This window comes from Salminus brasiliensis, chromosome 18 (genome assembly GCF_030463535.1).
Source record: "Salminus brasiliensis chromosome 18, fSalBra1.hap2, whole genome shotgun sequence".
Taxonomy (NCBI): Eukaryota; Metazoa; Chordata; class Actinopteri; order Characiformes; family Bryconidae; genus Salminus; species Salminus brasiliensis.
In genome coordinates this window covers 16,286,782-16,314,650 of record NC_132895.1, presented here as the reverse complement: position 1 = coordinate 16,314,650, position 27,869 = coordinate 16,286,782, and the positions used below count along the sequence as shown (strand labels likewise).

The 27,869-nt window shown below is 38.5% G+C and overlaps 5 protein-coding genes across 10 annotated transcripts; 1 reads left to right on the top strand and 4 right to left on the bottom strand.

Annotated features, from left to right (window-relative positions):
* Nucleotides 1-296: 296 nt before the first annotated feature.
* On the bottom strand, nt 297-3,532 carry gng8 (guanine nucleotide binding protein (G protein), gamma 8). The gene is made up of 3 exons (XM_072661916.1): nt 3,448-3,532; nt 1,386-1,533; nt 297-1,216 (listed from the first exon to the last, which is right to left on the bottom strand). The coding sequence occupies exons 2-3, from the start codon at nt 1,467-1,469 to the stop codon at nt 1,088-1,090; spliced, it is 213 nt and encodes a 70-aa protein (XP_072518017.1). The 5' UTR covers nt 1,470-1,533; nt 3,448-3,532; the 3' UTR covers nt 297-1,087.
* A 2,297-nt stretch (nt 3,533-5,829) lies between these two features.
* On the bottom strand, nt 5,830-6,402 carry LOC140539488 (syncollin). Its single transcript, XM_072662208.1, has one exon. It carries the CDS (start codon nt 6,379-6,381, stop codon nt 5,986-5,988), a length of 396 nt encoding a protein of 131 aa, XP_072518309.1. The 5' UTR covers nt 6,382-6,402; the 3' UTR covers nt 5,830-5,985.
* A 2,306-nt stretch (nt 6,403-8,708) lies between these two features.
* Nucleotides 8,709-13,379, top strand: rfc2 (replication factor C (activator 1) 2). 2 transcript variants are annotated; one of them, XM_072661649.1, is made up of 11 exons: nt 8,709-8,838; nt 9,234-9,303; nt 9,394-9,435; nt 9,770-9,876; nt 11,696-11,797; nt 11,900-12,000; nt 12,105-12,262; nt 12,348-12,413; nt 12,523-12,603; nt 12,704-12,817; nt 13,123-13,379. In XM_072661649.1, exons 1-11 carry the CDS (start codon nt 8,729-8,731, stop codon nt 13,231-13,233), a joined length of 1,062 nt encoding a protein of 353 aa, XP_072517750.1. In that variant the 5' UTR covers nt 8,709-8,728; the 3' UTR covers nt 13,234-13,379. The 2 variants fall into 2 exon arrangements, with proteins under 2 accessions (XP_072517750.1, XP_072517751.1); XM_072661650.1 differs by lacking the exons at nt 8,709-8,838; nt 9,234-9,303; nt 9,770-9,876 and having other exon boundaries at nt 13,123-13,378.
* Nucleotides 13,380-13,866: 487 nt separating this feature from the next.
* Nucleotides 13,867-19,063, bottom strand: LOC140539204 (uncharacterized). 5 transcript variants are annotated; one of them, XM_072661855.1, is made up of 12 exons: nt 19,026-19,063; nt 18,463-18,639; nt 18,312-18,354; nt 18,140-18,183; nt 17,480-17,525; nt 15,534-15,568; nt 15,402-15,443; nt 15,290-15,320; nt 15,117-15,166; nt 14,740-14,799; nt 14,215-14,265; nt 13,867-14,126 (listed from the first exon to the last, which is right to left on the bottom strand). In XM_072661855.1, the coding sequence occupies exons 2-12, from the start codon at nt 18,563-18,565 to the stop codon at nt 14,074-14,076; spliced, it is 558 nt and encodes a 185-aa protein (XP_072517956.1). In that variant the 5' UTR covers nt 18,566-18,639; nt 19,026-19,063; the 3' UTR covers nt 13,867-14,073. The 5 variants fall into 5 exon arrangements, with proteins under 5 accessions (XP_072517956.1, XP_072517957.1, XP_072517953.1 ...); XM_072661852.1 differs by having other exon boundaries at nt 14,052-14,265; XM_072661854.1 differs by having other exon boundaries at nt 14,052-14,265; nt 19,031-19,063.
* A 2,825-nt stretch (nt 19,064-21,888) lies between these two features.
* LOC140539567 (thread biopolymer filament subunit alpha) lies at nt 21,889-27,022 on the bottom strand. The gene is made up of 10 exons (XM_072662302.1): nt 26,483-27,022; nt 25,991-26,202; nt 25,797-25,857; nt 25,617-25,712; nt 25,337-25,513; nt 24,963-25,088; nt 24,115-24,228; nt 23,853-23,959; nt 23,379-23,713; nt 21,889-21,908 (listed from the first exon to the last, which is right to left on the bottom strand). Exons 1-10 carry the CDS (start codon nt 27,020-27,022, stop codon nt 21,889-21,891), a joined length of 1,788 nt encoding a protein of 595 aa, XP_072518403.1.
* Between the last annotated feature and the right edge of the window lie 847 nt (nt 27,023-27,869).

Genomic DNA, 27,869 nt, shown 5'->3' with positions numbered 1-27,869 from the left:
TCTTACACCAAAAGTTAGTTAGTTGTGCACTTAAGTAAGGAGGGATCAATTGTTGTGATTGTATCCATATGATACTTAAAATCTAATAAAAGAAATGATAACTTAAATTGATCATTTATATTATATTTTAAGTCTCAGCATAAAGACTAGGATGAAAAGCATTTAAATGCACTAATACTGTTTTCCCACAGAGCTTGGCTAGTAAATGAGCTTGATGCATTTTGGGTTAATATGTAAACCATCTTCACGGAAGTTAACAGACACAGCATGCCACAATGAACTGAAGCGGAGAGAACTTTGCTCCCTATCACAAAATGCGCTTTATTGGTGTCACATGTCGACTGGCTTTGGTTGCTCCTAATGCGTTATGCACCTGGTGACGTTACTCTTTTTTGCTCTATTGAGATCTCACTGATTCCTATCTGTCAAGCATCTCAGATCCAGGAAAACGTCTTCCTTGTACATGCTTGCCCATGTAAACACAGCAATTTACAAAGCAAACACCGAGCTGAGAATAGCACTATTAGAAAAGCAAAAATTAGAAATTTTGTGAAGTTTGCAGGTGACTTATGTTATACAGTGTCAGGCCTGGTTTCATAAAGCTCCTCAGAGTAGAGTGCTGATCCAGGATCAGATTGCATTGCTATTTACGATGACCTTACTGAGCGATCCCTGACCTTATCTAAGTCTTTCTTGTAAAAAGTCCATGAACGTGAGATTAGACCTCCAAAATAAAAGCTCAGGATTATTTCCTAACTAAAAGCTCAATCAAGCAAAGTCATATGGGCAGCCAGATGCAACTAGGAGCCAGTGGTCATTTTTAAAAAACAATAATGCTGAATAACATTTCATTAATCTGCAGCACATAGAACACTTTATACACAATGAATTGGTTAGCACATGAGAAATTTCACATAGCATATACAGTCCTTGTGGAGTATTAGACATCGTTTACTAAAATAGGATTAAGCTGTTAAGATGTTTTGAAAGGAGTTACAAAAGGGAAGTGGAATTTTGTGACAATTAGGCCACTTCATCTAAAAAATAGAATAAACTGCCAAACACAGAGTAAGTTTACAGAAAACAGCTACAAAATTGCACAGAAAATCTTCTTCTCTCTGAATGGGTTTTCTGAGGAGGCCACAGGTGTCACCAGGGGATCCTCTTTGGCGTGAGTTTCGCAATATGACATCAGCTCAGCGGCTGCTTTGGATACCTGTGCAAAGAGTAAACATCTGATGTGGAATCCAGGAAATGTATAACTTAATACTGGAATGCTCTTTCTCTGCTGCTTATCATGGCTGTGCTGTATTATGGAGTGCTGTAAGTTTTTCAGACATGAAAAACATGTCATCGACATGTCAGGTACAGTACTGTTCTCTCACCATCATCCGGTCGATGTTCACCTCTAGTTTTAACTGCTCCACCATCTTCCGAGCATCTGCAATCTTGGCCATGTTGTTAGACATTGTGCTCTCGTAGCAGTTGGAGCTTTAAGCAGGGGCAGTTGTGATCAGGTGGCTTAGCTTAATCCTACAATCAGAGGTTACAATTATAAAAATACATGAATATGAAGTGTATACAACTCTGAGATCAGCATTGATGTGAGATTTACTAGTGGTACACACTGGACTGGTTACTGGCAGCTTTAAACCTAGATCAAGTGATAAAAAATGCATTGTAATAATTTGTATGATTATTACAATGATTAGTATATTATATTAGTAGCATTGTACATATGCACTGTTTATGTATACTCATCAAGCACTTTATTTGGAGCATCTGTACACTAGTCATTCATGCAATTATATCATCAGCCAATCATGTGGTAGAAGTGCAGTGCATAATGGGCCATTCAGATACAGGCAAGCAGCTTCAGGCAACGTTCACATCAAGCATCAGAATTATACTGTCAAGCACAACAGGATCCAAAGTTTAATCAGAACGGAAACAAAACACTCAACATCCAGTTGAGCGTCAGTTCTCCAGAGAGAAATGCTCTGTAACCACTCTGTACAGTTGTGGTGAGCAGAAAGACACTTCTCTCGGCCAAGAACAGAAAGCTGAGACTGCAGTGGATACAAGATTACCAAAACAAAGCTGAGGACTGGGCAAACATGGCCTGGCCCCATAATGGTGTGTGGAGTTTTTTTGCCAAGCATTGGGGCCAATAATAACACTCATCAGTGTTATTTTTGATCATGTCTATCCCTTCATGGCCACAATTTACCTTTCGAATCTCAAATCTCAATCCATGCCACAAGAATTTGAGTCTGTTTTGAGAGCAAAGGGAAGCCCTATCCAGTATCAGTGTAGTGTTCCTAGTGTAATATGCTTGGTGAATGTGGAAAAATTATATTTTTTTTCAGTAGACATGAATTATAGGGATCTCATCATTCAATGTGATATGTGGGCACTAATACATGCCAGATGTGCCCCGAGCTATTTTATTTTGGCCCAATCATTTGAACCTTTTATGTAAAATAAATATATCATATATATATTTACTATATGTTTAAAACAGAGTTTTAATTCTGGATCTTCTGCAAAGCAAAAAGTCCACAGATTGGAACAATCTTAAAAAGAGAAAGTTGAAAAGAGAATAATAGTCAAACTCAGAGTTGACAGATGCAGAATTTCTACTGATGCATAAAAAAAGTGTTTCAGTCATATTCATTTACTAATGTGAAATCTGATTACTTCATCTTAGCTTTAGTGATGCAAAAGTCATTTTATTACCCTTTAGTCAGAGGCCAGACTGCGGTGGAGCAGCTGTAATTGTTTTGGGGAAGCTCTCTGGGTCTCAGCTGGTTGTGCACAGCATGAGGCTCAGTGGGAGAAGACAGTACAAGTGCAGGTATCCTCATGAGGCTGCCACCAACCTGCTTAGCATCCCTTGCCTCTAACACTTTCTTTCAGTTACAGTAACAATCTTAATTGTAGCTTTCACTTAACGAATGAATAATACATTAGTGTCTGAGATTTCCTCAGAAAAGAATCAGTATAAAAATCATTAACCTTCTATTACCAGCATCATTAATAGTATATCAATTAAATAGAGCTATTTAACATCTCTGTTAGTAACCATTTATGGTTGTTATTATCAGTCTGTATAACTGCTAGAACAGTTTATTTTTACACAATTGAGCATTTTGTGTAAAATTGTGTAATAACCTGTATAACTTGCTAACAATTAACTTTCCCCACATTTTCATGTTCCGTATAACCTCAGGGGCTGTGTAAACGTCTAGATTCTACATTTGTTTATGCAATGAGCCAAATTTGATTAAAGTCCATTTGCAAATATTGTCATGCTACAGCACAATACACATATTTGAAGTCAGTTTACCTCTTTTAAATATATTTCTCAGATGTATACATATATATAAAAACTCCACACACAAATCTATATTCTACAGAAAGAAAATCAACAAGAATGAGACTTACCACAGAAGGAAAGTGGGGCTTTATGTCTGGAATTTCTACCTGTAGAAAATGAACTTGGTATGCTTGTACGAAGCATGTATTCCCAAGCTTGCAGGAGCAAATGAGGAGACGGTAAGGAGTTAAGTGGGGAGGAGGGATGGGAAAGGTTGCCTCCTCTTATAATTAGCTTTTATTCCTCCCCCCATATCGGGCTGCATAGGTAAGTCCCAGACTTCATGTGGTGTGACCTTCTATTGAATGTATCATCCATAGAGATGTGTGACAGACATCTGGACAAAGATAATGCAAAGCATGTGGTTCTGGAATTCATCATTACAAGCATTATATAATGTAAAAGCTGCAAGATGGCACGTATTTAGATCAAATTATTCAAAAAAGCTGATTATAAAAAAAAAAATCACAGGAAAAAAAATCCATCATCATCATCATCATCCAAATGTAACATCAGAAATGTATTGTGTCTTACAGACACAGCCCGAAAAATAGCTGTCTTCAGTGTACGTTACTAACAGCCTGGGGCTTACAGGAGTCACCAGAGATACAAGCAGTGCTGTTTTTCTCCTCACCGCCTGTAATTATTTACCTGTGACCCAAGGCTCTACTAACCTTCACAGCTTTAGAAATCACTGCATTTGAGTAGACAGAATAGATGTGAGAGCATTAACTGTGCTATAAATAAAACATTGTGTCAAGTCTTTCTCAGATTGAGGACCACTGGCATCAGAGTTTGAATGAAATAGGACTTAAAGTCCCATATTCACCCACTCACAGGGCACTAAGCCCCCACACACATTATTAGCACATGACACACTCAAAGAAGATGAGGAAAAATCCTTCTCACTGTCGTTTTCTCAAAGCCCATCACCAGCATCTTGGGTAGAGCTAGTTGTGGATTTCACCATGGGAGGCTTGAATTCCACCTCCGGGCTTTAATGTCAACTGCCTCATTAGCTGCTGTTTTCATTCATTTATTGGTCTACATCACAGCAAGAAGTGCAAGAGCGCCTGATAACACAGGCTCCCGCAGACTGTATTAAGAGACAGTCTACTTAGTAAAAAGACAGTACTTAGCTGCATCTTTTAGACAAAGCATAGAGATCTACTGGTTATATCAAAAATATGTTGTGAATTTTGGAGTTTTGATATCTTGATATCAGTACACAAGTTTGGTAGGTCCCCTTACTTGCCTTCTAGCTGCTAGAGTTTACGGGGGTCTGATGTGACTCAATACTCCTTTATAGGATATGACCTTAATCTACACTAATGCAGTTAATGCATTATTTAGAGCAGTGGTTCCCATCTCTGGTCCTGGAGGACCCCTACCCTGCATATTTGTATGTTTACCCTACTTCTAACGCACCTGATCCTGCCAATTGGCTAATTATCAAGCCCCTCCTATGGTAGTGAGTTTGAGCAGAAAACCTGTTTCTGTGCTGTGCAGGGGGGTCATCCAGGAGTAGGGTTGGGAATCACTCATTTAAAGCCATTTCAACCACGTATGCAATGTCCTTTAGACATACACAATATGGACAAAAGTACTGGGACACCTGCTTATTATTGTTTCTTCCAAAATCAATGGTATTATTTATCTAGCTTTTGTTGGAGTAACTGTCTCTCCTGTCCAGGGAAGGCTTTCTGCTAGGTTTTGAAGCATTGCTATGAAGATTTGGTTGCTTTTAGTGACATTCGTGTGGCATTACTGATATCAGAATACTGGGCAATCACCACCCCACCTTAACCTTAACTCCCCAACTCCCCAACCAAAAGTTTTGGATGTAACACCATCATTTCAGAGAACACAGTTCCACTGCTCCACAGTTCAGTGCTGGGGGCTTCGTTCCCCTTTTGCCCACACCTGGCATTTGGCATGGTACTAATAGGTTCATGTTTGTCTGCTCCAGAGAGGTCCGTACAGGGACTAGACAAGTTGTAAGTAAATGCATTTATTAGAAAGGGGTGTCCTTAAACATTTAAACATCTAGTGTATAATGCAATATTTGTTTGTATACCTTATACTTTTGTGACCTATGTAGTGCCCTATATAGTATATCACCAAATACAAACATAACTATAAGCCATCTAGCTATCTATCTTGAGTAGCTGAAAATTGAGAGTTAAAGAGTTAAAGACCACAGACCATTGTGGAAGATAACCATGAGGTTAGCCATGTGCTTTCTTCATCATTTATCACAATTGTAAAAATGCACACAGTTCAACTTTAGCTCATAGACAAGAGCATCGCTAGCTACATTGCTAGCTTCTGACACCTTACTACTATGTGGTAAGTGGTTTAGGTTTATATTATATAAGACTTACTGATAATTGTTACTTAGGTTAAAGCTGAACAGCAGAGTGTGAAATAAAACCAGGCCACTAGCACAGTGTAGATCCATTGCTTTATTTAGTAGGATACTGAAATGAACCAGTCGAGCCAGTGTTTTTTTTAATTTGACAGATTGAGAAATGAATTTATTTGTTTCCTCTGATTCACATCTGTTGATTTCAGTCCCTCTCTTCCCTGGTTGGCTTCAGCAGAATCTAGCATACGCAGTAGTATGCAGAGATGCTATTGTCCCAGTTTCCAAACAGGCCTCTCTGCACGTCTTTGAGGCGGTACTGAATGCCAGCAGAAAACTTCCTCTTGTTGCCGTTCTTCTTACTACGGGACCACACCGTCAGGTTGCACAACCTGCTCACCACCAGAGAGGACGCACGGTTGCTCCAGCGCCACTCGATTGTCGGGACATCGTCATTGGGATAGATGTCGAGGTATTCTCCTCCACAGCTTTGGTCGTAGTAGATGTTACTGTCTGAAAACAGACGAGCACACAGCTTGGTGCCTTCAAAATCTTTCAGGCTGCTCGGCTCTGGACACTGTGCATCCAGGCCCAGGAAGCACATGGCACAAAGGAGAAGAGCTGCAGCTACCTTCATGATTTCAGTTCATCAAGCGGACAAGGCTGAAGGTGCCTTGATGAGGCTTTATATGCACAGAGGTGTTCTTTGCCACTGGTCCGTGTGTGAATGTCCACGTAAGCAAACAGATGGGATGAAGGTTATTAATGGGAAGTGCAACACAATGTTCTTTCACCTCTTAAATCAGACAAACTACACAAGAAGACAAAAATACTGTAAATAAGTGTTTTGCATTGCTAAATCATTTTGAGATACACAATTTATCTCAACTTATTTACTATACTAATTGTGCCTGTGGTTTTGTCCCATCAGCAACTGCAATCGGTTTTGTTATTTTTTCCTTGTAACTTATTGTAGCTAATTATAGGACAGCACATGGAGAACACCACCTTTTATCTGTCTCATAACCACCTGCAAAACTTCTCAGCCGTACTTCTGTACAGAGACTATACAAGCTGTGAGTGCATTTGCACATCTGTGCCAGCAAAGGGTGCAACATAATGTATTTATTAGGATGAACATTGACATACTTGATATATGTACGTTGTTTATATTGATATATAATTTATATAGTGTATAATGCAATATGTGTGTCTATAACTCATACTTTTGTGACCTAGTAGTGCCCTATATAGTTGAGTTGGTGCTTTATTTATTTTACATTTTTTCCCTGGTTGTTCCCATCGCAAGGGTCACAGCTACACTGCTGAACATAAAGCACCACTATTAAAATGACTAGCATAGCACAAGTTCAACTCCAATAGCCTAAAAAATGGAATGTAGTCTCAAGACATGCTTTGTAATGACAGAATTGGCTTTTTAATTAGGCTAAAACTCAGTATTGAGACATTCTGCGATACTGGGATAATTTTCTAGTTAAACCAGGGGCAATTTACAAATCTTATCACAGACAGGTCTGAATTGGTTTCAGTTTCAATAATATATATATTATTTTTTATTAATACAAACTGATGACAAATTGCAGGGGAAAAAAACAATATATCAGTTTCTTAGTAAGGTGCAGGACCACCATGTGCTGCCAGAAAAGATACAGCACACCTTGGCATAGATTCTCTGCACGTGTACTGGAGGGAAAGAACACCATGCTACCAAAATCTAATCTGCTTTTGATAGTGGGGGTGGAGGGCATTGTCTCGATGTCTAACACATAGGCCAGAAATCTCACATATGTGTTTAACTAGTTTGATATCTGGTAACTGCAAATGCCATAGCATTTCCATGCTCATCAAGCCATTCAGTAATTCAATTGACCATGTGGATGGGGGCATTGGCCTCCCAGAAGAGACTTTCATAATATATGATGCCATTATAGTGCATTATAGTGCTATTATAGTGCATTTAATGGTGCAGTTTCACCCCTGTTTTATTTTACTTTTCATTTAGGCATTTTACTTCAGTCACTGAAATGATGCCATTAGGCAATAAGATCTATACTGAATATGTAAGGGAAACATGATGTTTTCACTACTGACAACATGGCTTGTTTTTGTGTTTTACTATTGACTTATAAAGCATCAGATTCTATAAGACTACCTCCCACACACACACACACACACACGCTTATGATGCCACAGCAGATATCAGACAGGTGTCAGATTAATTCTGCATTAGCATTATTGCTGTCTGATCTATGATAGTAAATATGTATAATATGTTGAAAATAACAGAAGCATCGCTAATGTCAATGATAACACTGAATGTCTCTACAGGTGTTGGTTAGTTTAGCAAACAAATAGATTTAGAAAAAAACCGTTGTCCAAAAACTGTTATGTGTGATATAGTTAACCCTTTAAAGCCTAAACCATCACAAAATGGACTTTTATTTTGTATTATTATTATGTGATATCCGGAATTTATTGCAACTAAAATAAATAAAATAATACACATGTATCTACCCTTTATACTCTGAGTTACCTTTACATTTTTGCTAAAAGAATTCCTAACTTGCAGTGCACAGTTAATCCACCAGGGAGCAGAGAACTGGAATCAAACTTTTTTTTCCTTATTCATGTCACAAATTATATATATGTTGTTATTTTGTTTTGATATTAATATTGCGGTTATTTAAATATATTATATTATATATTAGCCTTCATTTAATGGAGTTAATTATTTAATTATCACACTAGGGATATGTTGTAGAGGTCCTAAAAAAACTCAAATATGTTTTAAATGTGTGGAAATGTGTGTATTAAAGGGTAAAATGAGCAGCAAACATCCATTTATTTTTTTTATTAAATAAAAGTGTGATAATCTAGCAGCCCCGCGGAGGGAAGTTTCGTCGGTGTGACGTTGCTACCGCTGGTTCCCGCGCTGTGGCGGGTTTTCTGACGCTGAGGGAAACATGGACGTGGAGATGAAGGACGCTGATGGTGAACAAAACCGAACAGACACGCAGAGTAAAAAGGAAGACACCGCCTCAAAGCCAGCGACAAGTGCTTACGAGCTGCCATGGTACTGTTAGCTGTCGGTTTGACGTTGTTCTCGTGTCAGACGTATAGGATAAACAGAGTAAAGCTGGGGATGTTTAGCCTTTAGCTGTGTGTACTTATGATGGGTGTATGATAGCAGCTAACGTTAGCTTAGCAGCGCAGTCGTGGTGTTTTTGTGAAGATGAAGTGGAGCCGTTTTGCTTAAAACAGGAGCTTCTGGGTTGTTGAGTGAAACTCCGGCATGGTCCGCTTTTGTTGTCGCACGTAAAGCAGTTTTCGTAGCTGCGTTATCAGAGTGGGTAGCTATTAGCTAACCTGGCTCGTCTGGGTACTTGGCGAGATAGACGACTGTGCAGCCCGGTCGTGCTGGTGTTGACTGGCAGTGACTGTTTTAATGATCGTGTTTGGTGTTTGTAGGGTTGAAAAATACAGACCTATGAAGTTGAATGAAATTGTTGGAAATGAGGAAACTGTCAGCCGCCTGGAGGTGAGTTAAAAACCAGCTAGCAAGCTGAAATATGTGTATTAAAGTGTATTACTTCATATATATACACTCGTTTTTTATTGTTTAAAACAGGTATTTGCAAGGGAGGGAAATGTACCCAACATAATTATTGCTGTAAGTATAACTTATATTAAAACAAATTGGCTATAATGTTTCCTTTGGCACTGCCTTTGTGTGTGCATGCATGCATGTATTTTTATTTATTTATTTATCTAGCAGTTCATCTGTATTATTGTTGTTGTATTATGGGTCAGATGTTCGACCATTAATCTGGAATAGGCTGCTCAGGGACTACAGCTGAAATGAGCTCATTAGCTAACTCCGGCACATTCATATTGATATGAAAACTGAAATGTTGATTAATGAGCACTGTCCCTGGTACATCAATGAAACCAACTGAACAGTTCGTTCCTTTGTAATAATACATCAGAAATGTCTCTGCTGATAGGGTCCCCCAGGCACTGGGAAAACAACAAGCATTTTATGTTTGGCAAGAGCTCTTCTTGGCCCAGCAATGAAAGATGCTGTGCTTGAGCTGAATGCCTCAAATGACAGGTAAAGCCAGAACATAGTTTTTTATATATATATTACAGCATTTTGTGTGTGAAAGTATGAACTGTGTAACTGAACTAAATTTGATAAATTCAGTACCAAAACCACTTCAAATGCCATGCAGCATTTTCCAAAAAAATACTGATTTAATCCACCTGTGTATTGCCACTAAGACCACTAGTGAATATTTATGTTTTGAGTCTTTTAGTTCATCTTGCAATGTGCTATATACTATATATCTGCAGACATGAGTTTGAAAAGACTTAATTCCATTCCATAACATGATTTTATATTAGTTAAAAAAAACTTGCTCATAGTTTGCAATTACAAGTAATGCTTACAGTTGCTGTTGGTTGGACAGTCATCAGTATGTCCTTTCCCCCAGTAAGTTTAATGTTTGCATCCCTGTATGAAAAGGGCAAGGGTGGTTCTGCATATTACCTAACTAAAAAACTAATCAAATATTTTACATACATTTTTATCAGGAATTAGTCGGTTTAATGTATCATAGTACAAATAAGCAATTGGAGAAAAATAAATCATGGAATCAATTTATAGACCAAAATGTGTTCTTAACTTTAGCCACCTTTGCCAGATATAACAGCTGAACACACTTGTGGCATTCTTTCTACAATAGAATCAAATATTCTTATATATAATAAAACGTCTTCCCAAATCTGTTGCAGACGTTCTCATAAATGCATGGCGATTGAAGGTTGCTTTACTTTCACTCTTCTGTTCAGTTCATCCCAAACCAGCTCAATGAGGTTTAAGTCTGGAGACTGTGCTGACCACTGCATGTTTTCAGACTTACTTGTTCTATTTCCTGATTTAGTTGTGGTATAGCTTTTTTGGGTCATTATTTTGTTGTAAGATGATGAACCCCTGGCCAACTAGGTGCATATACCAGAAGGTATTGCATGATCCAGAGTGCTGTGGTAGCCGCTTTGGTTCAGGGTGCCGCTCATGCTGTACAAGTCACCGACCCTGGATCCAGAAAAACAGCCCCAGACCATCGCACTTCCTCCTCCATGTTTGACAGTTGATTGCACACACTGTAAAACCATCCTTTTCACATACAAAGATCCATCGTCAATAATCAGTCCATAATACCTTATTCCAGTATTTGGTAGTCTAATGTTTCATGGCCCAGGCAAGTCTCTTTGTCTTATTCTGATGTCTTAGCAAAGGTTTTCTTGCTGCAACTCCTCCTGTCAAACCTGCAGCTCGAAGTCTTCTATACACAGTTGAAACTGAGACTTGCTGACAAAGACCACTATTAAGCTGTGCTCGAAGTTGTGTCCTGTGAGCCGCCTATCACACAAACTGTTAACTGCCTCCGACTTAGTTGTGGCTTTGGGTCTGCCAGACCTCTTCCTGTCAGTTTCCCTTAGTTTCTGAGTGCATTTTGATGGTGTAGAAAACTACTCACTGACATCAAGACTTTCTTGGCAATTTCTCTGTTGGAAAGACCTACATTTTTAAGTGATGATGATGGTCTGTCTCTTCCTTAGTTGCCTTTTTCTCACCATTTTCCCAGCACACTACTTTGTTTAGTACAGTACTGTTCAACTGATACTCTCGAGGGTATGGTACTACATTCAGACAGAGGGTGTAAGCAATTTTAGTTTTGGGTAATCTCACCACAGTTTGTCCTTGATAATGATGTAGTGATATTATCAGTATATACTGATGTTATGTACTGTGCAGAAGAATATTTAAAATATTAATCATTTTGGTGTTTTAACAGCAGAGATTAACAAACCTGAGTGTGAATGAAAAGAGTGTACCTTCTTTAATGCTGTTATTTAAATTATTTCAGAGGTATTGATGTTGTGAGAAACAAGATCAAGATGTTTGCCCAGCAAAAAGTTACTCTCCCTAAAGGACGTCACAAAATTATAATTCTGGATGAAGCTGACAGGTAACCAATACATAATGCCACAGTGTGTTGATTTGTATTCAACCAGTGTTTAAAAGTGTGCAAGTGGAAAATGCTTACCTGTACCGTTTTTACTTTAATAAGCATGACTGATGGAGCTCAACAGGCGCTGAGAAGAACTATGGAGATCTATTCTAAGACCACACGATTTGCTTTAGCCTGCAATGCATCAGACAAGATTATAGGTGAGATGTATGTTAGTATGGACACTGATTTTCTTCTGGAAAACACTAATTGACTAAAGTATGGTTTGGTGTAGTGAGTTGACTGTGGGGAATTATTCCTGTAGAGCCCATTCAGTCCCGCTGTGCAGTTCTGCGCTACAGTAAGCTGAAGGATGAGCAAATCATGATGCGACTGATGGAGGTTGTGGAGAAAGAGAATCTGCACACCACCAACGATGGCTTAGAAGCCATTATTTTCACTGCTCAAGGAGATATGAGACAGGTCAGTCATTGGCAATTCATCAAATTAGTGTTTGTTGAATAGTCTTTAATTTGTTATAGACTTATAATGCTCATTGTTTCTCCAGGCACTAAATAACTTGCAGTCTACAAATTCTGGATTTGGTTTTATCAACAGTGAAAATGTGTTCAAGGTTTGTGTTAACTCCTGTATCACATTCATTTTATCTGTAGATAATCACTGGATGTGTCAGGGCCATAATAATAGGCTGCTTGTAACATTGACATATTGTTTTTATTCAGGTATGTGATGAACCACACCCACTGCTTGTTAAAAACATGCTTGAACACTGTGTCAATGCCAACATTGATGAGGCTTACAAGGTATGCTTGACTCCTGTTTCTGTTAAAGAAGTAGTGTATACCAGGTCATGCAGCACCGCACATTCATCAGTTGTTTTTCCACTGTGTTTTCTTCCAATAGGTAATTGAACAACTTTGGTCACTTGGCTACTCTCCCGAAGACATAATAGGAAACATTTTTAGAGTGTGTAAGACCTTCCAAATGCCAGAGTACTTGAAACTGGAGTATATCAAGGTAAGGAAGTTAATGGGTCATGTTTAGGTATTGATGTTGCAAAGTTTAGTTATCTTGTTTTCCATTGCATTATCTTGCAAATAATCCCTTGTCCAGTAGCATGTCCAGACAAAAATAAGTTGTCTGTGCAACAGTCATAACCGTTTAACCTGAGAATGAACACAGTATTGAAGAATGTAAACATGCATGTAAGAACAACAAAATTGTGAGTCAATTTGTGTTGGTCTGTTTGTTATAATAACCTTATTGTAAGGCATGTAGTGTTAGATTTGTTGAAGTCTAATTTTGTGATTTGTCTTTTTCAGGAGATTGGCTACACACACATGAAAATAGCAGAAGGAGTAAACTCCCTTTTGCAAATGGCTGGACTGCTAGGACGACTCTGCAGCAAGACTGCTGCACCTGAGGCCAGCTAAAGCTTAAATCACATTTATGTTTATGGCTTTGCCTCACTGTGCTTAAAATCTGCAACAGAACATTTGTAGAAATACTCTTGTAAATACTGTCTACCATCCTTAATAAAATTGACTACATTTTTCATTTCCTTGTCACCAGTTCCTTGGGGATTAGTTTACTCAGACTATTTCTCCCATTTAAAAAATAATTAACATAGCCTCGGAAAGCTTTAACTGAAACCTTTTTCAGTAGAACATCTAAAAAACAGTGGAAATTATGTTGTTTGTATAGAGTCATGGAAATTGTTTGCTAACTTCTGGTTAGCATGCTGAGAAAATATTTATATATTTTGTCCTAAGTGGTTAAAGTTTCAGCATTTTACCATCTGCCTTGCCTAAAAGTATTTTTTTAAATGGGCTGTATATCACTCGATCACAAGATTATATTTAATGTGTGCAGTTTCTGTGACCATCTTTCATCATTTTATTCCCCGTTTTGACAAACGCAGCCATCTGTTCAGTCTGAGCTTCCATGCAGATAAATCAGAATGACCTCAGTCATGAAGACAAGTTGTAGTCTGTAGTTGTAAAGCCAGTAAAAGTATATAGAACATGGGTGTAATGAATCTGAGGCATATAAAAGTAAAATAAAAGTAGCATGTTCAGGAGGATTTTATTTCCTGTGTAGTGACAGTAATTTAATAATAAAGATAATCAGAATTGCATGTCTTAACATGACACAGATTTGAACATTGTTACATTTCACACACAAACATAAGACCATCATGCATTCACCCTCCAGTTAACCAACTAGATGAAATACAGATATATTTGGTATAAAAATACTTTAATAAATTAATTTCAGATGTTTTCAGGACGCTCAAGGTGTTCAGTATTCACATAATCTGGTTCATCTGTTCCAAAGATAAAAGATAAGTGTGAGTGTTTTTTTTTGTGTGTGTAATAAGAAACAAAAAATATTGAGGAAAATTTGCTCATTACCTTCCTCGGCATTGTTACTCAGGTATTGAGCATTTTCGTAATCGTAGCTGTCTGTTATCACAAGTAAAACAAGTGTTTTGTTTTGTTTGTTTTCAATGAGTGTTGAACAAAAATAACTACTGAGTTTATCTATACATTGCTGTCTAAACAAAACCATGTTTCTCCAAAGTGATATTCTAATATGATAAATTTAATGTAAATACATTTTGGACAACTAAGTCAACAGAAGCTGGTGTATTCAAAGGATTAAAAATGGCAACATAATTTGAATATTACTCTGATTTTTTATACCAGAGTTTGGTAATGTTTGGTCAGTTCAATTTACAACAAAAAACATAAAGCAGCAAGCTATTTATCTAGTTTCATTTAAGAAAACAAATTAAATAGTAAAAGGATTTTCAAGTAATATGTACCAAAAGAGTAGCTAAAGTGTAATTACAGCAATAACAATTATTATTAACAATCTTCAGAAACACCCAAACGAACCCTGTATAAAAAACAACCACACCGCTTAACAGTACTTACCCGAGTCATGGTCAAAGTATTTTGCAGGAAAAACATTTTCATATGAACCAGCATCGAGATCTGGAGTAAAAAAAAAAAAAAAAGATTTATTTAAGTAATAAGTTATTACAACTAATACACCACTGCCAGCAGATACGTTCATCTTCCCCTACAGATCTACAGTAAGCGGAAAGTTCAAAAAATGACCTTTGGCTTTGTTTAGCTGCAGTTACTGCAGAACATGTTCACTCTCTAATCTTTATCTAGTTCACACATGCTGTGGTTTCTTATGACCTTTCCATCAACGACTTTACTGATGTCTTGGTTTCTCCCCCCATTTGAAAACAATGTAGACGATAGTGGGCTGTGTAACATCTGAGCTGTAGGCTTCTACTCACCATCCATCTCATCTGGTAGACCTTTGCTTGGTGGTGTTTGAATTGGATGTCTAAAAGTAAGTTATGGTAGGCATAAGCATGCATGCATGTAAAACCAATCAGTGTACCGTACTTAAATGTAGGCATTACGCTTCATCCACATTATTTAACAAGTGATCGTGAGGGGTACTTACACATAAGTTGGTTCTAGACTGCCACAAATTGCTGCAAACAGAAAGGGGGGGGGGGTGAGAGTTGTTGAAGGTAGAAAGTTCTTGACGTTTAATGGAAGAAATATAAACCTACATTTGGGAATGTTCTGGTAACTGCTGTGAGTTTCCTGGAAAGCTGTTGGAAAATAAGCCAAAAATAATATTGTCAGTACCACTGTTCTTTTCTTATCATGTTGCAACGACAGCAAATTTTTAAAGTACTTACCCGGTGGTTGGATTTGAGACACGTGTCCGATATTCCTTCAAGAAAGGTGAATAAATGATTCAAATGTCAGGTTTATAGAGAGGCATGGAATAGTGACTCAATGTTGCTAGTACTTTAAATTATTCTTTGAATTTTAATATAGGAAAGCCTCCAATAAACTATTTCTGATTAGTTTTGGGTAAAATAATAATAAAATACAAATTATATCATAATATACTGAAAGATTAACCTTTCACTTAAAGTAATCAAGCAGGTTGTGTATCACTTATTTAAAAAATATATATAATAAAGAACAGAAAAGATCAGAGAAGTCCAGTCAGCCTATTCCTGGCAAAAAAATGAATGACGTACACTGATCAGCCATAACATTAAAATCAGTGGCAGGTGAAGTGATTAACGTTGATTATCTCGTTACAGTGACACCTGTCAACAGTGCAATCTATGTATTAGTCAGCAAGTGAACTGTCGGCTCTTAAAGTTGATGTGTTAGAAGCAGAAAAAGAGATAAGCATAAACAACTTTGGCAAGAGTGAATAGTGATGGCTAAATGACTGAATCACAGCATCTCTGAAACAGCAGGTATTGTGGGGTGTTCCAGTATGCAAAGTGGTTCAAGGAATGACAAATGTCAACAACATGGGGGCCCAAGGCTCATGGTGCCAGATACCACAGGACACCTTCAAAGGTCTTGTGGAGTCCATGCCTCGACAGGTCAGAGCTGTTTTGTTGACACAAGGAGGCCTACATAATGTTATGCAGGTGATTTGAATGTTAAAGCCGATCAGTGTATATGAACTAAAAAACATTGTTAAAAAACACTAATGGCATATTTTTAAAGGTAGGAACTATTATTAATAAAAGACTGAAAGACTATCAGATTAACCAGTTGTAGTGTTAAAAACTTACTTCCAATTGCACTGCAAAATAGCTCAGTTCTTATTATTTACTCTAATTTGAGAGTTGTAAGAGCCATGTGATTTTTTCTTATTAAACTCCACATTTAAAATTATATTCTGACCTATTTATACTGTGAACAGCAAACCCAAGAGCAGGTCTTCTCTACCCTTTCTCAGATGACTCGTGCTATGAACTACTTGAGGTCAGAACATCACTTCTTCGGACAAATGCTGTATAATATCATTGTCACAAAAATAATGTATTTCCAAAATGCAGCTTTACAGAAGAAGTGAAAATCTTTTTATATGAAACAACTGCAAGATTTACATTATGACAAAAAGTAAAAAAATATTCAAGACTTTATGCGGGACAGCGATGATAAATGGGATAATATGTGAATTGGGTCCAGCAGTGTAAAATAGGCACTGTATAAATGTAGTAATTGTAATTGAATAAATACATTAAAAAATGTATAGTCAAATAGTGAAAATAATAATAAATAGTAAAACAAAACAATTTCTTTGATGAATTCACTAAAAAACAAAGTAGGTTTATGAAGTAGAATTAGCATATCTGTAAGCATTAGCCTCAACCGCATACCATTTAAACTCTATAGGACACTTGTGAATTTCCCATATTAATATTAAACGTAAACCTGATAGTTTGTATGTGACGACTCAATAACCACTGAACTGGACTGATGCGTTTGAAGCCAGTATGATGGATATTAAGTATTTATTTTAAGTTTGTAACCTGCTGTTCAGAGAAGCTGTCTTTTGAAATAGGAAGTAACGTAACTAAATATTAAGCCACAACCGTTATAAACGTAATTCATTTCCTCATCATTCTTTGTTTTTAGTGAATGTTTTAGCATGTCCCTTTGTTGGATTCTGTAAAACATTTCTAACATCAAATCTTAAACCGTAGTCTTCCTGGTGGCTTTGACCTGTGGTGATAGCACATGTGGGTTTATTGGAGGCTTGTCTTTTGTCAGAAGAAATAAAAAAGGGTATGGAGGTCACTTCTGAACCCCATTTCCAGTACGTTACCCAAAGCTCTGAGACTGGTCTGGGGTTATCTGGTTAGGCCTTGTCACTGTAAAACAATCACCATTTCAGACCATTTCATGTGCAGGAAAGTATCTGTAAATGTTTTCCTGTTTTATTTCAATATATTGTTAAGGTTGACATCAGTTTAACAACAGTGAGTGAGAAAATGTAGGTTAGATGATTTGTGATAAAACTTTGAGAACATAAAATACTTGTTGGCTGGGATTGCGTTGACTCTCTCAAGTTTAATATTAGTCCTCAGTACTTACACTAAATTCATTTTTACTTTAATCCTAAATAAAATAAATACCAAAAAAAATTAGATGTAGATTTTGATGTAGCATATGTGGCTATCAAAGCAAACATTAGCTTATTAAGATTAATTTGTTAGGATGGATTATTTACTAGACTTATTGACAAGACAAAAACTGATTATATGTGACTAAGGACTAAATGAAAAGCTTTGAAGTTCAACCTAAGGTTTCTACAAACTTTAAGACTTCGCTTAGGCCCTAAATCATGTCAATCGTGCACATTTGTAGTACTTAATAAATCTGAAACATTAATGTTGTCATCTCTGCTAACCAATAAACTGACCAATAAGAGCCGGCAGGGCCTGAGCAGGGGAAAAAACAACAGAGGCAAAGAAAATGTCTTCACCTGTTTTTGATCGTGTCACTGCAAATCTGCTCCCCTCTCGCTGACTAAATAAGGCCAAAACAATACACATGGAACTTTCCATTTTCATTTATGGCTAACAAAATAATATTAATAATAATAATTCCTGCTTTATCAAGTGTAATAACAGATCATTTCCTCTCAGGCAACTTACAATACTTGTGGGATATATAGTTGGTTATCCTCCTGAACTATCTCTGCAAAAGAAATCATATTTTTTATGTTTTGAGTGGCAGCTAACAATAATGCAGCTGTATGCTCGTGTGTGCTGAGGAGTGAGTCAGCGAGGTTTGACTGGCACTTACTGTTTTTCTTTCTACAGCCCAAGCAGATAGCAGAAATAAGCCCGAGTGTGGCCAGAGACACAAAGGCAAGGACGACTCCTTGCTGGCTTGTGACTTCTACCATGCCTTGGGGAGTGCGATTTATTTTTTAGATTTTTTTTTCCTCCTCACACCAACCAGATAATTCAACCACAAATTCTGAGAAAAATGAAATAATACAAAAATAAAAATCTATTCAACATATGAACGAATTAATTCTGATGCAGTTCAACCAAATGCAATGACACCAAAGTAGGATTGTTCTCTGATTAAATATTCCAGGGACATATAATTTCTGGGTCTGATCCAGAAAGGCGTTTCAGCGGACAGTTTGATGCTGAACAGCCTAATGTAAAACTGTGATTGATACATACACAGTTCTGCAGGCCTGATATAACCTACTTTTTTCTTTAACAAAAAAACGTTTTTTGTAAACCACTAACTAACTAACTAACTAACTAACTAAGCACAGACCGACAGTGAACTTTTTACAATCATGCAATGCGCCATTAACTTTGCTCAGATACAGAATAATTCAATGTTACCTTACACCTCAGTGTGCGGCCATTCTGATGAAGCAGCTTCAAGACAAAACTGACAAGACTTGAAAAAGTACAAAGGTTGCGGTGATGTTTCCTGTTTCAAACTGAACCTAACCACATCCGTGCATCAGTGTGCCGGACACAGGGGACCACTACAAAGAAAATGTACTGCTACTTGCTGCTATAGGCCCGTGAGAAATTTTATATAGAGTCCTTTTCAAATGGCAGATTTATTTATATATATATATATATATATATATATATATATATATATATATATATATATATATATATATATATACACCACAAATACAATTTCTAATTTTCTAATTTCTTATTTTATTTGATTTATTTTTTTATGTTTGCATTTTATATATGACTGATGTCATGTTAGTAAATATGGTGCATATATGCACTAAACTATTGTTGTAAATATGGATGGCCTACTATTTTACAATATTGCTTATCATTTAAAAATAGGTCCTTTATTACTTATCTACACCTGCTCACTTAAACATCTCAGTGTTAAGATTAGGACCAAGTTGTTATGCTTAGTTTAAGGATTTAAAGTGAATATTATGTTTGAAATTGAAGAACGAAGGTGAATTGAATAAATATTAAATGAAATAGAAGTTAAAGAAAAGTTAATAATTTAAAAAGCACCTAGAGCGGGCAATTACATTTTTATTAGTTGTACTTTTTAATTCTCAGAATAGTGATGGTTGTTCTGATAGGCCACCCTTCATGCATATCATATCAACACGATGACCATGATGACCATTTTCATAGAACCTCTGGATGACACTTGGTGGTATATTGCAAGGTTTATTTTTTTGCAATAACAGATGAGCATATTTTGAGCCAAGTTGACCTGAGGTCCCTGTTGTAAGCATGATAACAAGTGGGAAGATCATTGTGTTTTTCACATACTCTAGAAGGGGGTTTGTATGTGTCCTGCATGCCAGGCCAAGTGAAATACTGTCAGATGTGTCATAGATATCAGTTTATCTGATGGCTTTCAACTCAGATTAGATCTTATAACTTTTTTTAATCGTGGTGCTGTTTATAAACACCACCTGCACAGTGACCACACAGAGCTGGTTTTCACACATTGCTGCTTGGCTGTGTGCTGTTTTGTCAGCAGTCATGAAGAAAGCTAGAACATCCTTATGATTTAGTCCACTGCTGTGTGCTGACATGTCCAAGCCCACTTTAAGTGACAGGGGTTCACAGGAGTTAATCACTAACTAACAAAAGAAATGACGCTCATTTCTTGTAAGTGTGTAAGACTCTGTAGGTGGTGAGTGGTTGTGTGTGTTTTTCCACTGATGAACCATATGTAGGTCGTTAGAGTCTGCTGTACACGTGTGTCTATGTAAACACTTTAAGGTGTTACAAATGATACGTCTGGAAACATTCTTCAGATCAGAAGCATTTAAAGTCATATGAAAAACTTAGGGCACCCCCATGAAAACCTTTGTCTTTTTAACATTTATTCTTCATTAAAACAATATTTAAAGATAGAGGTACAATAACTAAACCAGTTTTCTTGGGAAGAAGAAGTTAGGACACCCTGTGCTCCAATAGCTGGTATTTCCCCTTTTGGCTGAAATAACCTCAGTTAGATGTTTACCAATCTCTGACATCAACTGGGAGAACATTCTTCCCACTCCTCCATGCAGGATTCTTTCAGCTGTGTGATGTTTCAGCTTTACTTTTTAGACAGATGGTCTCACATTTTCCTCAAGCGCCCTCTGATACAACTAAGAATTCTCAGTGGATTCTAAGTTGGAGAGCTCTCCAGGTCCTACTGCAGAAAAGCAGCTCCAAACCATGATATTTCCACCGCCATACTTCACAGTTGACATGGGTTCCTATGCAAACTCTTTCCAATGGTAGCTGCTGTACTTTGACTCCAACTGTGGTAAGATCCCTTTATGACGTTTTAGGATTGTTGGAGACTTCTTTATGCATCTTGCGGTCTGCTCCTGGGCTTAACATGCTAGGATGGCCTGACACTTGTAAATTATTTTGTGGACAGTGGAATAAGTGATTTCTGTATGGTATAAGATCTTTTTAAATCCCTTTCTAGACTCATATGCATCTACAACCTTTTTATACTAAAGGCAGTTTTTGGAGAGCTCTTTGGATCTTGCCATGGTGACACTCACTTTAACAATTAAGAGCAAAACAAACTAAATGTCTGAGGTTTAAATAGGACAGGCTCCTCCAAACCCCCCTCTAATGATGTTTATTTTGGTCTAACTGACTCTAATTTCAGGCATTTTAAGTAATAATAATGGGGGTGTTTTCTGTAAATAAAAAAAGTCAAAAAAATAAAATATTTTTTTCCAGTACAATACATTCTTTAGTTTTATTAGTATACTAATATTATATCCATCTTTTCCTACTTTTCAAATGAAGATCTAATGTCCATATGTCCAAATGTCCATATGTTTATGTTAAAATAAAATAAAAAATGCTGTGTCCTAACCTTTTTTTACATAATTGTAAGTTGATTAATAACATACACACACTGCATCATTTAACAAACACAGTTTTATTGTGTTTCTCACAATAATGAGTTTGAATCTTGAAGTAGGTATTTTTCTCAAAATCTCAAAAGGTCCAGTATAACAGTGGCCTTGGTACCTGGAACCATCTGAGGACGGTGTGTGGAACTCAGTATACACACACACACACACACAGACACACAGACACACACAAATACAAAAGCTTTTTAATCTATTTTAGGAAGCAATAATTGGGCAAATGTTCTCTGTGTGACTTGTTCCCTCCGTGTCGCAGGTGTGGGGACGCAGTGCTGTTCAGTGGAGCCAAAAGGCTGAGCGGCTTTGTTGTTTGTTCAGTAAACACTGGACGAAACTGGAAGGAAAAACAACTTTTCATTAATGACTCATCTGACAGTTTTGTGAGTTGATCATCCCACAAACTTTATTTGTCTTTGTCATTAAAAAAATTATAATAATAAAAAAGAAGCTTCCAAGCCTGGTCCTGAAGTACCTCTGCCCTCTATATTTCCTGCGCTGCTGATCATATCTTTTTGGTTGGTTATTGACAACATCTTTTTAATGTGACTAGTCTGAAAAGGTTGTGCTCCAGAACTGATGCAAAAAAATCAGTAGCAAATAAAACTGTGAATAAACTAGCACCCACTACCTGTTTCCCTAAAATAACTTCCCACTGGTGCAGCATTATAATGAATAATGAATTTGGTTGATCTCTTTGCCTCCTTTCACCCTGTTCTTCTACAAGACCCCACAGGACCACCACAGAGCAGTGTTATTTAGGTGGTGGATCATTCTCAGCAAAGCAATGACACTGACACGGTGGTGGCATGTTAGTGTGTGTTGTGCCAGTTTGAGTTTTTAAACACCTCAGCATCACTATTGGACTTAGGAGAATAGTTCACCAATCAGAATTATTAGAGGATGACCTACACAAACTGTGGCAACAGACAAGCTTCTGTCTCTGACTTTACATATCATCTCATTTCCTGGTCGGAATGAAAAAACTCTGTCAGATAAAAAAAGCCAGACTACCTAAAGTGTGAACATACTCCCACTATAGTTCACGAAGGGAGCAAAAAAACATGGGCCATCTGAGGGCCTGCGGACTAGCATTCAGATATTACAGATCCGAGATCATTTCAGCTGATTAAGCCAAATAAACTTAAAAATAATAGTTGAGACACTGTTCAGTTGAATAATATTTACTTGTGCTATGTTGACTAAGTGCCTAAGACCTTTAGGGTGTGCCTTATATTTGGGGAGTCCTACCTTGATTAGTAAAACTCTCATCAACCTTTCCCATTAGCTCCTGACACCATCTATTTGCATACTGGACATGTCTTTTCCTTCTCACTCACCATCAGTGTGTAATCATTTCCCCTAGGCTACATTCATTTGGGTAGTATACATATATATATATAACTAACTTTCTGTTAAAGTTAACTTTCTGGCCTCGATGTCGTAGGTTTAAGAGCAAGTTATCAATCCCCTACTGCTGAATGTGACTGTATGCTGGCTGAGTACTGCAGTGTTCACTCTTCCATTACCACAAGATTATACTGTTAGTGCTTTTGGCAAATTACTAATAGTTTCCTTAATTCCTTAATTAAAAAAAACTTTATTTAAAAAATGCAAGATTGTTCACTTTCAGTTGAGATATAGAGTGAAGATAACTAAAAAGATTCCGAGAAATAAAATCCATAAAAAATATACACAGTTCCAAGAGGCAAAATTGGGTTTACAGGGGTACCCCAGGCCCAGGATAAAGAAGCAGGACAATAAAATACAAATTTAAAAATTTGATTAAAATACATCTTCTACTTACGTGCACTGCTGCTCAAGCTGGATGACATGAAGCTGCTTCCGCCTGCTCCAAATCCTCCACCCAGTCCTCCTCCCAATCCCATTCCCAGACCTCCTCCAAGGCCTCCTCCAAGGCCTCCACCCAGCCCTCCTCCCAAGCCTCCTCCCAGGCCTCCTCCCAGGCCTCCGCCCAGGCCAAGGCCAAGGCCATATCCTCCTCCCAGACCAAGGCCTGCACCTCCTCCCAGTCCTCCTGCTCCTCCTCCTGCGGCCAGGGCCAAGGCTCCAGCACCTCCTGCTCCTCCTCCAACTGTGGTCTTAGACATGTGCACTGTAATTCCTCCCCCAGACTTCAGCCTGGTTCACCACACATGCACATACACACACGCACACATATGAGTTATGCTATCATTCGCTGCATGATTACACCATCATTGAAAAACTCACACATTTACAGGAAATACTTGGTTTCCTATGCAGGCCATGCTCTGTCTACCTGTTCTCCTCACTGTCCAGAAGTTTCTTGTAGGCTGTAATTTCAACATCCAGAGACATTTTGCTGGCCAAGAGTTCCTGGTATTCTTGTCCATATTGTGTGATTTGCTACAAAACAGAGACCTGTACTTAAGAGGATGTACTCTTTCCTGGTTAAAAGAACATTCTCTGGGTACTTTCAAATGTAAGAAAAAAAAACTAAAAACATGTAATAATTCAGAATCTTAACTTTTTTTTTGCTTAAGCTAAGACAAGGAATGTACCTTCCTGAGGTCATCAAGCTGGGACTTGAGGACAACCACTTGTTCCTGGTAGGTTTCAGTGTGGGAGCTGGAGTGAGATTCGGCCTCCTCCACCTGAGACTCCAACTGGATGTTCTGGAAGAGAAGAACACATCAACCAGATTACAAATCTCCTTATATCCCCCCTCCACACACACACACAGTACTGTGCAAAACTGTAAGCCATCTGGGGGAAGAAAGAGAGAGAGCGAGAGATAAATCTACCCACCAGAAGAGAGCAAGGCCAGTTGTGCTCTGGCTGCCGGTGGCAGGCAGCATGACCCGGTACCATGATGGTGGCATGATGTTATTATTAATGAGTTAAATCAGGTGTTCTGCTGGTGTTGTATGGCTAATGAGGAGAGCTATATTAAAAATAAATTTGACATTTTACTGCATTAAGATGTATATAAATGAATTTTAATATTGTCATTGTAAGAACAAATAAAATCCTCTTTGGATAGTACTCTACATTATATAGAATACTTGAATGTATAATATATTCAAGAATATATTTTTCTGGGAATAAAGGAATGACACTAAAATATTATTTTTATCCATTAAAAATAAATAAATAAATAAATAATAATTATAAAATATATATATATTATTAATTAATTATTAATAATATAATTAATAATAATAATAATAACTCTCACAACTTGCATATTAGTTTCATAGTAAATAGGCATATTAATTAATAGTTATGATTATTCAGTATTTACTATGAAACTAATATGCAAGTTGTGAGAGTGAGGAAGTAAATATATATCCAGGCTTAGGGGGTTAACCAGTGCTTCTGTCAGTGACACAATCAGGTAGAAACACACCAGTGACTTGAGTCGGTCGATCTCTCTCTGCACTGAGTCGATCTGCAGCTTGTACACTCGCAGCTCCTCTTTGGCTGTAGTGAGGGTAGTGGTACTGGGCTGGGATGATACTGTCATCATGGAGAGCTGCAGTCAAAAAAAATACAGCAGAACAAATGAGATCAGAACAGTGCCTGAGTCACTTCTTTGGATGTCTGTAAACAGCTTACAAGCCAGAATGCCAGAATTCATCAGGGATGTTCTAAGCTACCACTAGGGGGAGACTCATGCATGAAATTAAATAGTGTCTACATCAAAGGCTTGCAATGGCCATGTAATTCAGTGTGAGAGGACACAGTGATTGTTTCTGCAGCTGGAATATAAAAGTGTCGTACGCTGTCCTGCACAGAGATGAGGGCGTCCTGCTTGCTGCGTTGAGCCAGAGCTTCATAGTGTGCTTTAACTTCAGACAAGGCAGACGTCAGGTCCTGGGCCTGAGCTGTGTTGTCCACTGAGATGGAGACTGCTGACTTCACGCTGCCAGTCACAATGTTCCTCACCTCTTTCACTTTCTGAAAAGCCCACACAAGTGGTGACACAATATATATTGATGACCAGTGTGATCAAGCCAGAGTGACAGAGCTAACTGAGAAACAGTAAGCAAACAGTACTCACAGCATCATACACCTGCTTGGACAGAGCAATCTGATCTTCTAGGCCACCGATGCTGGTCTGCAGCTCAAAAATGGTAAGATACAGGTTGTCTACCTCCTGTTGTAAGTAAAAGAAAAGAGCATCAGTATGATACAATAACATTAAAGTACATGCAGCCTACATTTCAATACATTTCCATACCTCCTTTAATGTGGTCCATTCCACCTCTAGAGATTTGGTCTGAGCGGTCTCCCCTTCATATCTTAGAATGAAAAAGACAGAGCTCATCACATTTAAATTCAGTCAATCCATTTCCATATAATTTAAGCAGACCTAATTGGTCTCTAGTATAAGCCACCAATTCTGCACCTCCACATTAAAGAAGTGAACCTGACCTGACTTGTACGTCATCAATGATGCCTTTGTAGTGCTCAATCTCAGCAATGATGGCCTCTTTGGTGGCGTTGAGGCTGTCGATCTGGGATTTGTAGCTTCCAATGGCGGATGTGAGCAGGATGGAGGTGCTGGCGGGGCCACCCTGCTCAGGGTTGGTGAACATGGAGATCTTGGCTTTCAGAACAGCGTTGTGCTGCTCCAGGGACCGAGCCTAAATAACATCAATTACACAGAACTTCTGGGTTAGAGCTCAGGAGGAGCTTTACGCTGTTTCAATGATAATATGAGCTACTCCTAAGGGACAGATTCCAGATCATCATTTTTTTTATTTCATGAATTGGAGTCTTATTAACTGTCCCGAACTGAAATGTTGAGCTCCAGTCCCAAAGGGCATGCAGATGAACTTGCTTCTTGCTTGTGAGCAACTTAAATTTCAAATCTTAGCTGGTGATCAACAAGCTACATATTTGCTGAAAAAAGCTTGAACATACCTTGTCGATAAAAGACGCAAATTTGTCATTGAGGGCTTGGAGCTCTTCCTTCTCCCTTAAGCGTGTGACCTGCACGGTGTCCACGGATGGCAATGTGGGGTCAAGGCTGGGAATTGGACTGACACCTGCATCTGTTGTGGTGGTGGAGCTGAGGAAGGAAGGGTTGAAGCCATAGCCTCCAATCTTGAAGACGCGGCCACCTAGGCGAGCTCTCAGTGGGGCCACGCCTGCCCTGAAGCCTGCAGCTCTGGCACCTCCAGCAGCAGCCAGGCCAAAACCACCGCCCAGGCCAAACCCTGCTGCACCAGCACCGGCACCAAGCCCCAGGCCTCCACCCATTCCTAAACCCAGACCAAGACCTCCTCCCAGGCCAAGGCCAAGACCAAGACCAGCTCCGGCTCCCCTGGCCAAGCCCAGCGAGCGGGAGAGGGACAAACTAGAGCCTCCTGCTCCCCTGGCTCCAGTGAACAGACGGTTGCCTCCATAGGTGGCCCCAAATCTGACAGCTCCTCCGCTGAGTCGCACACTAGCATCGGCCATGTTGACTCTCAAAGCTAGGGTCCAGGTCTTTAGCAGAGTGGTCCTGGCACTCAGTCAGGCTGTCCTAACACCTATCTGGGCTTTAAATAAACTGGGTCTGGCAGGGGCTGATGCTGATTTGCTGTAGGTACCTGCCAGCCCAAGTCATATGACTGGCAGGCCAGCGTCCCCCCTACAGGCATTAATCTGCCCCAAACATGTTTGGAGTGATTTGATAGCCTACAGCTTTGAGGGCAGTATAGCTGTACGCTGAGCCCTAAAGCCTTTGTTAAAAGAGGTAAGAGAGTCTGAACAGGCACTCGACATACTGGCTATAGATTATATGATGCTGAATGGAAAGGTTTAAGAGCGTTCTTTATCAAAGAAAAAGATCCCTGCACCCATAAATCAAACTTGAGCTTGACAGTGAGCAGCAGGTGAATGCTCTATTACCAAATAGGTTCTTGCCCCCAAGGGGAAAAAACTGTATCTGCAGCAGAGCTGAATGGAATGTAACATGCTGTAACAGAAAAGGGGTTTATATAACAGTAATACTGGGTAGCGCTAGCTATCCTTTTTCTTGTTATCTAACTGCAATTCCCTTATTTGGGAATGATTTCAGGCACTAGTCTCGCTTAGCAGCTGCTTCTCAGCATCAATTCTCACCCTACAAATAACCTTGAAGAGCAAACATTTAGAGTGCCAGGGGATTTCTTGCTAGCTCCTTGTCTCATGCTAAAATACACATGGCTAGTGATGTTGGCCAGGTCTCTGGGGTATCAGTTCGAAGAGACATTAAAAAGCTTTTCTCAGAGCTGCCTGTTCCTCTATCCAACAACGGACACCAGGAGACACATCCATGTGTGAA

Coding starts and splice junctions, on each gene's coding strand:
- LOC140539567 (XM_072662302.1), bottom strand. CDS start 27,022: ATGGCCGATGCTAGTGTGCGACTCAGCGGAGGAGCTGTCAGATTTGGG. Junction 25,713..25,796: donor AATGGACCACATTAAAGGAG/GTATGGAAATGT, acceptor TACTTACAACAG/GAGGTAGACAACCTGTATCT. Junction 21,909..23,378: donor CAGCTTGAGCAGCAGTGCAC/GTAAGTAGAAGA, acceptor TTTTCCTTCCAG/TTTCGTCCAGTGTTTACTGA.
- gng8 (XM_072661916.1), bottom strand. CDS start 1,469: ATGTCTAACAACATGGCCAAGATTGCAGATGCTCGGAAGATGGTGGAG. Junction 1,217..1,385: donor TGAACATCGACCGGATGATG/GTGAGAGAACAG, acceptor CTCTTTGCACAG/GTATCCAAAGCAGCCGCTGA.
- LOC140539488 (XM_072662208.1), bottom strand. CDS start 6,381: ATGAAGGTAGCTGCAGCTCTTCTCCTTTGTGCCATGTGCTTCCTGGGC.
- rfc2 (XM_072661649.1), top strand. CDS start 8,729: ATGGACGTGGAGATGAAGGACGCTGATGGTGAACAAAACCGAACAGAC. Junction 12,263..12,347: donor CTCAAGGAGATATGAGACAG/GTCAGTCATTGG, acceptor TTGTTTCTCCAG/GCACTAAATAACTTGCAGTC. Junction 12,604..12,703: donor ACATTGATGAGGCTTACAAG/GTATGCTTGACT, acceptor TTCTTCCAATAG/GTAATTGAACAACTTTGGTC.
- LOC140539204 (XM_072661852.1), bottom strand. CDS start 18,565: ATGGTAGAAGTCACAAGCCAGCAAGGAGTCGTCCTTGCCTTTGTGTCT. Junction 18,355..18,462: donor GGGCTGTAGAAAGAAAAACA/GTAAGTGCCAGT, acceptor TTTCTTTTGCAG/AGATAGTTCAGGAGGATAAC. Junction 14,800..15,116: donor TCTACCAGATGAGATGGATG/GTGAGTAGAAGC, acceptor TTTTTACTCCAG/ATCTCGATGCTGGTTCATAT.